Source organism: Excalfactoria chinensis, chromosome 5, assembly GCF_039878825.1.
Source record: "Excalfactoria chinensis isolate bCotChi1 chromosome 5, bCotChi1.hap2, whole genome shotgun sequence".
NCBI classification, from domain to species: Eukaryota; Metazoa; Chordata; class Aves; order Galliformes; family Phasianidae; genus Excalfactoria; species Excalfactoria chinensis.
In genome coordinates this window covers 15030667-15044156 of record NC_092829.1, presented here as the reverse complement: position 1 = coordinate 15044156, position 13490 = coordinate 15030667, and the positions used below count along the sequence as shown (strand labels likewise).

The following is a 13490-nucleotide window of genomic DNA, read 5'->3' as shown; positions in this document are numbered from 1 at the left end:
GAATTTCAGGGATAAGCACACTTCACTACAACCTGCTGAAAAGCGGCATAAAATGAGTTAAGGAAACCAAGACTGGACATGTACGTATTGCTGCCTTAGGAGTCTGGAAATGACACCATTCCCCTCCAAGAAAAACACTGATAGGTAAGTATTTTTTTCCTCAAAGTATTTAAGTTGGGAAAGATCTTGGGTACATTCCTCAAAACCAATTCTTTGAAATCAGAATGTCCTGTAAATTATGAGCTCAATACACCTTTCTTGCATTTCTTTGCTTCTTCTCCCTCCCTGCCCACACTGAAACAAGAAATAGCATGTCCTGTTCCACTTAGTTCAAATTAACACAGCTTGCTCCTTTATAACCAGCTGTCAAAATTCCTCACTAATGTATTGCATTTACAACTTCAAAGGTAAAGGTAGAAATTATGGAGGATCTATTCTACTGGGATTCTGGTAAAAGACTAATAAAAAACAATATTGCAGATTTTCTTCTCTACAGGTGAAGGAGATAAGTGCAATAAGAACTGCTTGATCTCAGAGGTCTTTTCCCACCCTGGTGATCCCATGACATTTGGAAGCAAAAAAGTTTGCTGCACCTCAATGATTAGACTGCCAAGGTTGAAAGCCATTGCCAAGCGTTTATTCACATTTGCAATACAGATGTAAGTTAAGATTAAAGGCTTGTTCTGTCTCACTTTGGTGTTCTCCTGAAACAGATCTCAGGTTTTCCTTCCAATCTGACAGTCTTCAAATGAAAACAAGTGGCCTGATCTGGCAATACATACTAAAGACAACAGTATTAACACTTCACCTTCACAGCAGCAGGGATATAGCACCCTTGAGTTCTGATTTACACCATCACTGTAAAATGAACTTACAGTGGAGTCCTGTTCCCTCAAGTATGCATAGCTTCAAGAGAGTAACTACTATGTATAGGTGAGCTACATATTCAAAGAAAGAGAAATCGCTAGGGAGACATCAGAGAAAAGCTTTGAGGTACTCACTACTTTTGGAATTAATTCAGTTTCTCTTCCTCAAAACACATTTATTTTCAAAGAAAATAGGATAAAGACTTCACTATGAATACATTCCTTCAGACCATACAACGGTACTCTGATTCCCTCATCACTTGTAAACATACCTTGGAGCAAACCTTCAGCGCTGTCCCTTTTTTCATCACAGTCTGCAAACTTTTCCTCCTTTCTCCTCACTTTGCCATAATTACAATAACTGGTTTATACATGAGAGATATTTTAGCGTATCTCAAAGTGTCAAACACAAGATTATTCTCATAACTGATAAAACGTACTAAGGTAGATTTTGTTATGGCATATATGTAAAACTAATCTAGCTAAGAACAGTGATTACCTTTCCCAGTAGAATTCTTTTGGTTGCTCACAAGGCTGTATCCCAAAACTTTAGATTTTCCTCTTCCTTATGAAAATAAGTCTTCTGTCACAATCATACCAAGAGAATTATGCATTTTAAAAGAACAACACCAAAAAAAGTAAATCAAACAAAACTGGGATCTCGTTCACATTTAAGATTTGATGAAGTTTGATTTGTTGACATGAGTAAAATTATGTCAATCAGCAATCAGCCTGTAGTTTCATCCATGAGAGGTTTTTGAACAGCACCTCAGCAATTAAAGAGCTCTGCTTTTCTTGGCTTTCTTGTTAGCATTTTAAAAGAACTTTGCATACTTCCACAAGATCTTTCTTTTTTTTGTTTTTAACCCAGCCAGGTTAGCTGCCAACACGTGTGAATAGCAGGGACTCCTTTCGACATTTGAGCAGAACTTCAGCTTTCAAAAATTGTAGTAATGTAATTAAGTTTTGCAGTTTTCCTACTTCAAAAAAAAAATCAATCGATCCCTTTTATTATCAGTGTTCACCAAGATGTCTCAGCTAAGTTAATAGAACACAGGCTGGCTGAAAGGTGATAACACCTGAACCAGGAAAAGATCAGAGCTGGGAGCCAAAAGGATCAGAAACAGCCCCGGGTTTGACAGGAGGCTGCCTGACCAGTCTATTCCATCTCATCTCATTTACCATCGATTCCCAAGAAATTTGGAATTTTCCTTTCCAAAAAGAACACAAATACCACTAAAAAAAAATAAAAAAATAAAAAAGGCTGTTTTATTCAAATTCACATAATTCCAGGTGTCTTACATTTCTCTGCTCTTGTTGCATCCAGGCACAACAGACAAAACTGCTCCCACTGGTTTAAGAAATTAAGAGCATCACTACTTTCCGCCCTAGTACACGGTACTGGAATCATCCTGATTTCTAGATCCTCCTTCCTATGTAGGTGCTCTGAACTCCCAGTAAGTATTGAAAAAGTGATAGATAAAAATGACAGAGAGTGGGCAAGAGTTAGTCAATAGCTCTCCACTGTCATCTTTTACAGACTCCAGTGCCCTGTGGATCGAAGGAGCTAACTCAAAAGTACTTCTGACAGGTAAACAAAGATCAAGATGCTTCTACAGCAGAAGCGTGCTATTTCCCAAAGGAAAGGAATGCAATGTTCTGCAATGTACAATTCAGAGCAGTGAAAGACTGTTGTACATGGGGAAAAAGAAAGAAAGCAGCAAGATTTGTTATAAAAATACCTGGGATTACATCGATTGAATAACAAAAATAACGTCACCTGAAGCCTCTCATTATTCATTTCCCTTAACCTTCTTCCTCTTCTGCAGCAGTCCTCTGAATCTGTACGAGTCAAGAATTCACACAGTAAGTAAAGTTATGTAAAGGTTCTCTTAAAACAAAAGGCCTATTACTTTCAATTGAGGCCTAGACTTGTGCAATACAGCATGAATCTACACACACGCACATTAATACATGCGCATACTGAAAACGTAAGAGACTTCTACGACACTTCATCAGAACTAATAAAACATATAAGAGAATCATGTGATTATTTCTTTTTATTTTACTTAACAAGACAGCATTCTGCTCCTGGATGAGCACCAGGGATCATGGCTGTGCGAGTATTGTTGTTTTGTTCCAAAAAGCAGCCATGGAAAAGGGCAGAGAGGATACATACATCAGCAAATGCCAACTCACAAGTTTCAAATCATTCTGATGCAATACTGTATTTTTATGCTCTCTCTCAAAACTGTTAATGTAGTATTTTAATCAAGATATTTTCTGTAGCAGTAAACAATACAAATGCCAAATGCACAGATCATTCTAAGAAACAAACATTTCACTTGCTTTTCCTTATAAAAAGGGTAGAAACTTCACTACGTCAGAGGAACAGTAAAAATATTACCTTGTTTGTATTCCTCTAACACCTTTCCCATTAATATCTGCATTTCAAGAAATATTACAGAGAAACAGCTTTACCAACACAGTAGCCAGTATATTTAAGATTACTATAAACATCTTTACTGATAAGAAATTTGATCTTTCAAAGAAATCACACAACATTGCTGACTGTGTCACATATGATAATAGTAAAGAAAGATCATTACTAGACATTAAGGTTGTTTGACGCATAGCAGCACCGTAAATGAAATTCGAGTATAAACAATTTACAGTCTAACACCTCTTTAAGACGGCAATAAAAAGTATCTGAAGTAATAATCAAGCTTAGCTTGTATATTTCAGATTTGAAATACTGGTATGAATATTAAAAATTTGGTCCATGTTTATCATACCTGGAGTGCCAGGCTGGGCAACAGATTAAGCTGAGACAGAACGTCTTTCTGCCGTGAGGAAATAGCCTCCTGCATCTGAACAAAAAGTGAACCCACTCTTGAGCTGCCTAGATTGCAAATCCAGTTTTATTCAGTGTAAACAGAATTTGTTTATGTAAAGATGCCTATCTATAAACCCAAGCAGCTTAGCGTCCGATACAAGAGATCTGTTACCCAGAGGCAGTAGAAAGTCAGAGGTGATAATATTTCAGCTATCCCAGGTAACTGGTTCAAAGCAAAAGCGAATCAACAGCTAAGAGTACTTACCCAGACCATAAAAACATCCTGTTTTTAATCTTTTATTAAATAACTACCATTAGAGCACAAAGAAGAAAGAGAAATATTATTGAGTAAAAGTTGTATTTGATGCAAGTGATCTACTCTAATCATTTTAGATTCATAACAATCTCTCAAACCCTGTGTGGGGGAAAAAAACCCAACACCAGACAATACAGCCATCATCTGCAACATACAGTTTCTTGCATGAACCTTCTTTTTCCCTTGTTTCATCAGTTTGTCAGGCATCAGCTTAAATTTCCCAAGAGAGAAACAAACGTACGATGCTTCCAACTTTGAAAAAGTTATTTCACAAGGGTCACAATATTCCAGAACTATTTGGCATCCAAGAGATTTTTTGTTACGCTTGAAAGAAATCAAACCCAAAATTGCTTTTTTGTTTTTTCTCACTATGAAGACAATAAATTCCAAGAAATCCTCAAGGTATAAAATTTAAGAACAACCTTCTCTCCCTCCCTCAATTTACTTGTACTGTCTACACAATAAGTATTAATTGTGGATTGTTGTTTTTGTATTTACAGCACGTTTATTGGGGAGAGGGAAAGTATTCTTTTACAAATGAGCCATTTTCACTATTGAGATCACTTCCAAAAGAGCATTCAGAAAGCAAACCTGAATATATTACATTGACAATTATTTTTCAATATTTTAACATCAGCCACTTAAAATCGGTTGTGTTATTAGCACATATACTGATCTTTAAATATACTACCTCTACATAAACAGTGCAAATCTCAATATTCACATCAACCTGAAATTAATGCTGCAATTACTGTTGACATTCACATCAAGAAAGTAGTAAACTATTTCACATGAGCAATTCCAAAACCTCAGAATGCCATTATTAATATCAAAGAAACACAGAACAAACATGTTGGGCTTCAAAGCCTTGTTTTGATACACATAATCCCTGTAAACATGGATGTATTGTATTTGTCAATACTGATATCTGATGTAATTCTATAAATAAAACCACTGATATAAACAATTCCTATATCTTTTTTCTTTTTTTTCCTTTTTTTCTTTTTGCATAGGGTTCGTATTAAGTTTACTTTAGTGTAGAACAAGCTGTTAACAAATTCCTCGTGTCAATTATTCTACCATCACAAATTTAGGCATTTAATTGACTTTACACAATGATTCGATCTAACTTTAGTGGAAACTTACACATCTAAGCATTTGCAAAACTGGAGTTGTCTCTAGACATGGAGAATACGAGCAATAAAAGAGCTCTCCATAAATTTATAAAATATGCTGATTTAAAAGTTTATGCTGATGTTTCTGTAAGTCACATTTATGATTCCAAACAGTTATGTACATACTATACTATCACAGTAGGAAATACTTCACTGTAGAACACCACAGTGAACAAGTTGTGAAGCACAGTGTTCAATATAATTTCCCTTTAGTATTCCCAGTGCATAAGTTGTTAACATCTACACTACACACAAGGTGCCCAGGTCTAGTATTTGTTATATACAATGTAAAAGCGGGATAGAAAGAGTTTTGCAGTTTTAAGTAAGGAATGGAAACAGCGGATAATATACAGGGATTCACGCCTGCAAAGTACAGAATTCTCCTTCACAATGACCACAGCCACCACATAATGCGGATTTCAGGTCACTCAATCCAATAAAACAGTGCTCAGCACCTTGTAGGAAGAGAAATCTGAGTGCACTTTATTATAAAACATCTCATTTTGATGTTATAAAGTGCAAAGAAGAAAACATATATTCTAATATTTTACAGTCACTATTACACTGATGTATTTGCACAATGCAAAATTCAAATAACTTGGTATATATTTGCATGGACCCTATAATAACAAATGCTGAAACCGGAGTTTTTGCATCTTTAAAAAAATCTCAGTATTTTAAAGTTTTTGTGAAAATATAAAAAGAAAATATAAATTACCGTTAATTTTTGGAATAGATATTTTAACGCGTGACCATTTTTCAAACATTCAATATGAAATTTCGCTTTCTGTAATATCTTGTTTTAGAATCTGTAAAACATTTTAAAAGTTATTAACTTCAGAAAGTAGAAATAAAGATTACTGTATCACAGTATTCGACACGTCACCTTATCAGACATCTTTTACTCCAGATGTTTTCTAAAAAATTAAATAAATAAAAAAAAATCTTAGACATATTCTCAATTGTTTAAAACAAGAGATATGGAACAACTTTTTAAAGCAACCTAAGAGTTGCATGACGCTTCATTTTGTTCTCAAAATTCAAATAAATGGCATAGAATGTCATCACAAATTTAAGAGGCCTTTGAGTACTTCACTTCTTTGGTGGATTGTACCAATCATTCCTTATGTACAGGAAGAATCAAATGCTATGAGATTCTTCGCATAGCTGGACATAAGCAGAAGATTCAAGAGTTCTATGTTTTACAGAGCTTTCCTTTCTTTTAACAGTGGAGAAGAAACTGGGAGGAACATTCTGACTCTGAGAAACAGCTTTCCTCCAAGCTGTACCAAGGGCAGAATAGCTCCTTACTACGAGGAGCCTGACTGCAGACTAGTAATTTATCCCAAGTGAATACAATGTTGGTTGTCATATAGTATTATACCATATCCAGTGATACCAAACTTAATGCTAAAAAGAAATGTACTGAAATATGAAGCTAAAAAGGTATGACTGAAATACATTATTAAAGCGGTGGACATATTTCTGTAGCCTGTAAGCCACAGGGAAGAAGGGTGGGAGAAGACAAAGGTACTGCTCAGTTTATAACCACACGGATCTTCAAGACAAAATATTCTCTGCTTTTCAGTCAGAGAACTGGAAGATAGTTTCTGGGTTATTGCTGTCTGTAGGGTTTGTTGGTTGCAGTGTCTTTGTAGGTGTAGTTTTACCATGAGAATGAGAGGAAGAAGAATGTGAACTTTCACTGGAGCTGCTACGCGTCTCTGTGCTTGTACTCGTTTTTTTCATTTTCCTTCTCTTTGCAAGAGGTGCCTTGTCAACATTCTGGAGGCAAAATCCTTCCCTCTTGTACTTGTTAAAGGCCTGTTTAAAAACAAAAGGTAGTTCTAATGTTTATACAATATTGAAGACATTTTATGGCTAATAAACCAAGTATTATTTTAGTTATACCAGCAATTTTCATCGCCTTTACACATATTTAAGAGACAATTAGTCATTATCTGTATTTGAGTTATACGTGATATATTAACTGGCATTTTTCCCTCCCTGTTCTTCTAAATTTAAAGGGTTTTCTTGAGACTTTAACTACATTAAAACTACATTTTCAGGAAGTACACTTAGTTAGATAAAACTCTTTTCAGTAAATAAAACTCTTCTCCTTCAGCTCAAATTATTTTGCATTATTGTGACGCCTCAAAGTAACTTTTCTTTTCTCTGCTTGGTTATAAGTGCATACAAGTACTTCAGCACAAAAATGCTCAATTTCAGTTCATTTTCTGTAGAAGGAATAATGACAGTCACTACTACGCTTGTACAATACAGCTGAAATTCAAACTTATTAGTAAACAAATATTGGTAAATGAGCAAGTCTACTTTAAAAGTATCTGTAATACTTAAAATACAAACACATAATGTACAGACATAACCTTGATTTTGTAACCATAGAAGGATAAGAATTCCAGTGACTTAAGCTGAAACTTTCTTCTCCCTTCTACAGAAGCTAGAAGGTCTTTCCGTATATTTTTCTAAGAAACAGAATATTCTTATACATATTTCATGAACAGTTGCCTCTCAACCCCAAAAACCTCATTAAAACAAAAAAGTCTTTGAGAAATTCATTTTTGTCTCATCATTCTTATTTTCACTGTACTTATAAATGTTTGGTGCAGATGGAAAAAAAAAGCAATTATAAGGAATCACCAAATTACAAGGACAAACACATTTTTATTTAAGCAGAAAACATACAGAAATCTAGATTAGCAAATTACATGATTTACTACATAACAAAAGATTATTTTAGAACTTACATGAAAAGTGGCTTTGACATATGTATGAACTGCAGCACCTGAAGAGCCCAAGTTATCAGGAGTCATTAGAGGGTTAGATGACAGCTGGCTGCCATCCTGAAGCCATTCGTTGTATCTCAGACTGGACATCTTAATTCTTTTGTTTGGATCCACTGTCAGAAGCCCTAATAGAAATATATTACATTTTCTTCACTTGTGAACTATTTGCCCTCTTTTAAGAGACAACGCATTGCTTTGATAACTAAGTCATGACAATATTTATCCCACATAGGCCAATGTTTATTCTAAATAAAGCTCACACAATGTTATGCCATCATTCACTGTAGCAGAGCCATTAAAACCAAGGAATTGTTACATGTTTGATAACTCATCTCTTTTCACATGAATTCTAAAACACAGGAGGATTCAGTCACTTAAAACCTTTCTAGAATGAAAACCAAGAAAGCAATCCCCAGATTCTCAGCACAATCCACTGAAATCTGAAGCTGGATATGCCTACACTTTTGGCACGAAGACTCCTAAGCCTGCTTCTACATAGATTCAGAACTTCAGCTTAGAATGCCTCAATTAGATGCCTAAAATGGTTAAAGGAAACACGAAGCATAGCAAATGCAAACAAAACAGCTCAGAAATACAGTAGTCTTGGCACACTTGTTCAAAGACACAGTTTGAAGGGAAAAGACAGTAACGCATTTATTTTCTGATAAAGCTCTACTTTTAAAATATGTATCTCACCAACAAACACGGCATTTTCACAAAACCAAAATACAATTTTTATTCTTTTAAACATATTTTCAACTTTTCAAAACCTCTTCAGTTATTTCCTACCCCAGGAAGTGCAAACATTAACCTTCTATTAACATCTTACTCCATTAGAAAGCTATGCCCAGCGTATGTAGAATTCTGAACCCCATTTTGATATGTCCAACTGTGAGCAAAACTCATAGCTCAAGCTGTGCATACTACTCTGTCAGGTTAGACACAGCTTTCAGGTAGCAGATAGTGCTATAAATGTTACCTCTGGAAATAGAAAAACAAAGTATTTGTGGATACTTACCTTGAATTAACTCTTTGGCCTCTTCAGAAACATTTTTCCAAGCTTCCCCTTCAAAGGAAAATTCTCCCTTTTTAATTTTTTTCATGATTTCCAATGCACTAGTACATGTTAAACTTTTGTCTTGAGACTGAAATGGTACCTGTCCTGATAACATCGTATACTGTCACAAGAACAAAATAATATTAACAAACAACATATTTATTGAAAACTCTACATAGGCAGTTACTGTTGTTTCTACAGCATCACCAGCACTATATAACAGAACACTGACTAGCACATTTTCAAAGCTACAGAAAATGCTAAACACACAAGACTATCAATTGAGCCCTCATAAGAAAAAGTATTTGTAAGTTACAGGAAACCTCAGTCAAAACATGATGGTATTTCTAGCAAGCTTACTTCTCTTGAAAATAGTTTTCTGTATTTTGCAATACAGGCTGATCCCCACTCTGAACCGAAACTCTCATCAGACTATACGGATGCCTGTAAAATCTAACAAGAATGTTTCTTTTTAAGAACCAGACTGTATTGAGCGCTTTTTCAGCTCCCAAAAATACTGAATTAAATTTACTGCTTAGGAAAAAAAAAAAAAAATAAAATAATAATAAAAAAAAATTCTTCACTCCTATAAAATATCTGTTTTTGGAATCTATTATTTGAGCAGCACTACTTGAATGTACCACCTACCCAATACAAATCCAAAACTGTGTCAAATCCTTCGCATTTTAGTAAAAAGTAAACATGTATAATAAAGTTATAAATTAAAAACCCATTCGCTTACCAGAATGACTCCCAAACTCCAGAGATCGCAGGATTCATCGTAACCATTGTGATTAAAGAGCTCTGGGGCAGCATAATGCAGAGTAAAACATGGAGTCTTCAGAGGCTGATTGTCAGGTGGTTTTAAACGAGCAAAGCCAAAATCAATTATTTTTATTTCTGAATTATCAGTTTCATCTGTAAACAACAAATTCTGAAAAGCAAACATTATCAGCATTAATTAGAAAACTGCTCAGAACAGCCTATTAGGTATTCTTCTACATTTATTACTACAGAACAGAACGTCGAACAAAAGTAATAAAACTTGATTTCAGCTGTTCCCGAGAATTTCAGCTTTACATACGGAATATAGCATTTCAGCCTTGAAGAAAGACAAGCTGTCATCAGTTCAGGAGAAGATTTAAGATAATCTATTCTTTTCTCTGTGTGCACTTCTCAAGGGATATACATGAGTGAGGCTTATGAAAAGTAGCTGAGGCAGAGATTAATTATTACGGATTTCTACTTCTCCTTGAACTTTTGAGAGCAGAGGAGAGCAAAGCTCTGCTGTTACCTTCACTGTTTGATCTCTTCAATGCTAGGAAAACCTACAGCCCTAAGTATTTTTCTAATACAAAAGATGATTGATTGAACGTGAAATAATTATAAACTCATTAATAAGAGAAGAGGAAAAAAAAAATCAATTCCTAGACTGCAAGATCAACAAGGAAAACCTGAGAGCATTCATCATGGATAAAAGATGACAAATGCTACATGCACTGTGGAAATTTCAATTTTAACAATATTGGTTTAAAAAGATCTCTCGAGCTGAAAATGAAATTGCTTACGTACAGAAAGGAAGTCCTAAGTTGGGCTGAGATTTCTTTATCGATTAGGTAAATATAATGTACTTCACCGAAACCCCAAAGCTGCAGTCCACACTACTTGCAAGCTACTGTAAGGAGACTGCTTTAGGCAGGCGGTTGCACCAAATGAACTCTAGAGCTCCCTTCCAATTCCTACAATTCTGTGATTCGTTATGTCCTGGTATATTTTTTCCTTATCTTATTTATCCTTAGAGCCCGGTTCACAGATTAATGATTACTTCATGGAAAAAAAAAATATCCCTAAATCCTCTACCGAGAGGTTCCAAGTGGTCACATATGCTCCATTAATTCTTTTCTTCTCTAATTTCTGATTATTATTATTTTTTTAATTCAGTACCTACCCTCTATTGTGCAAAGCAATATATGTGGTCTAATTACTACTGCTTCAACAGAAGAGCCTCCTAGTTCACACTAGTAAAAAGAAGCCCCGTCTTTATTGACACATAACCAGTTCCATTTTTTACAAGCAGATTTACCAGTAACAGTTCAGATGCCAAAGCTGAACATCAAACACATCTGACTGGAGTTGTTAGAGCAACAGAGTTTTCTATATATCTTTTTATAGAAAGGTGCACTAACCACATCTATATTGGGAAAACTGCATATCCCATACTAAGTTCGTGCCTGAATCTAAAATAGTAACTCTCAAAACAAAAAGCAGGAAGGAGACAGGTTGGTTAAGTCCAACTCTGTAGAGGAAATGCATTCTATAAATTGTTCGCTAACCCTTCATTACTTGGACTTTCAGGGCTTCTCTTCTTGAATATGATGTAGAACCAAAGACTGCTTAACTTACAACACGGCAGAAAGAAGCCCTGCTTTACAGAGCCAGGCCTTTAGGTTCAAGTTGGCAATAAGAGTAAAACTGGGAGAAAAGGAAGTGAAAATGGATTTCTATTTTTTGTTCTTTCAACACGGACTTGTTTCAAAAGCTGTTTTGTTTCCTTGATGGTATAAGCAAAAACTTTTTCAAAGATTCACATTCGTAACTGATGTATTAGAATTTCACAATAGTTCTTCTTTATTTCACTGCTTATTCAGTACAGAGATGCTTTCAAACATAGGTTTAGCACTTAAATACCAACATCTAGAAGTTTACACGTAGAATTCTAACTACTATAAAAGGGATGCATCTGTAAAGTATCAGAATGCAATATAATGTCCTCACTGGACAAACTAACATGAAACTACACCATCCCTAGGTGAAATTAAAATCAAAAAAACAAACCAAAAACCACTAGAAGGAACAAACACTGTCTCCGGGAAACAGAACAAAACCAGTGATCATCTGCATTACAGTAAACAAAACTGTCTTGAAGGCAAGATGCTGCTGCACAATACTGTTAACACTCAGAGCAATAATTCCTTAAAAATACATATGAAATAATATAATTTTTTCCCCTTGAGAAACTACTGAACTCACTGAACACAAATCACACATCTCCATTAGTCAGCTGTGCTAGACTGTGTTTCACTTCATGCTTAACTGGAGAATATGATGGTACAAGGGTGCAGCAGTTGCTTCCAAAAGAAGCCCCACCAAGTGAATTAAGGTAACAAAACAAACATGAAAATGAACAAAGTAAGCAAACAGCCTAGCTCTGCTTATGAATTGCTTCATATAGCAAGTATACTTACCCTTAGTATAAACTGTTCCCCAAATAGGTAAAGAATGTTTTCAAACATGTTATAGTGTACTTTTTCTTTCTAACAACATTCAAAATCTTTCCCAACAGTTACTTTTACCTAAGAACAGAAAAACGCCTGTGGAAGGGATACCATTTTATAAAGATTAAGAAACAACAGCAGAAAAATTTAAGAGCTTAATACTGAAACATGTCTAAGGAAGTCACTATACCTCAGGTTTCAGATCTCTGTGGACTACTCCTACATCATGCATGTGGCTCACTGCTGAAACAAGTCTGCGCATAATATGACTGGCTTCAGTCTCACTGAAATGCTGCTTCTTCTGAATACGTTCAAGCAATTCTCCTCCTTTCAGTAATTCCATTACCAGAAAAGTGTGAAGCTAAAAACCATAGAGAAAAAGACGGGATATTAGAATTATAGACATTAGCACACAATGACTGCAATTCAAATGTCTTGCCATTGAACAAATAGTATGCTTCTCAGAAAGCTTTATCGGGACCAGAAAGTGAAATTAGCATTCTCAAAAGTCAATGGGTGTTGGCCTGTGATGGCTGCGAGCACTTCCTTCCCCTGAAATACAGTAACAATGTAACATTTGAAAGCCAAGAAAAGTGTGTTCAAGGGAACAGGTCAAAAAAAAAAAAAAATCAATTTCACAGAAATATACAGGAAAGGAAATTGCACATTATTTGCATATTAAGGAGCAGAAGGATGGCTGTGTGTACAGAAAGCAGCAAGACTCCCTCAGAAGCACAATGTGTCTATTAGTCCTATAGCTAGTAGTGCTTCTCAGATATCCTTCCTCGCAGTTTTTCTTCATACCTTGAGAACAGCCAAAAGTTGGAAAGAATATTTTCACTAGCAAACTTTCTGTGGCTCACTAAACGTAACTAAGTAACACCCTAAGGTTGGATTACCAATAAAGAATTAGATCAAAATGACAGATTAAGTTAAAAACTTGAGTTTCTTTAGACAAATTGCAGAAACGTCAAGATCAGAAAATTTCAATCAGTTCTGGACTTCAGAATATTGTGTTCCCAAGTAGGAAAGGATGGATAGGAATCAGAATCCAGCTCCCGGCAGCACAGAGGACCACACAAAATTCAGACCACATGTCACAGACCACTGTCCAGATATGTTTGGAATTCTGACAAGCTCAGTGCTGCCACCACTTCC

General features: G+C 35.3%; 1 protein-coding gene across 1 annotated transcript in view; it reads right to left on the bottom strand.

The window, feature by feature from the left end:
• Positions 1-4514: 4514 nt before the first annotated feature.
• The window catches only part of RPS6KA5 (ribosomal protein S6 kinase A5), a 61348-nt gene continuing 52372 nt past the window's right edge, over positions 4515-13490 (bottom strand). The window contains exons 13-17 of the mRNA XM_072337779.1: positions 12523-12693; positions 9800-9991; positions 9019-9178; positions 7962-8125; positions 4515-7017 (exon numbers count right to left, since the gene is read on the bottom strand). Coding sequence (XP_072193880.1) covers positions 6778-7017; positions 7962-8125; positions 9019-9178; positions 9800-9991; positions 12523-12693 — 927 coding nt within the window. The 3' untranslated portion in view covers positions 4515-6777. The remainder of the gene's footprint in view (positions 7018-7961; positions 8126-9018; positions 9179-9799; positions 9992-12522; positions 12694-13490) is intronic.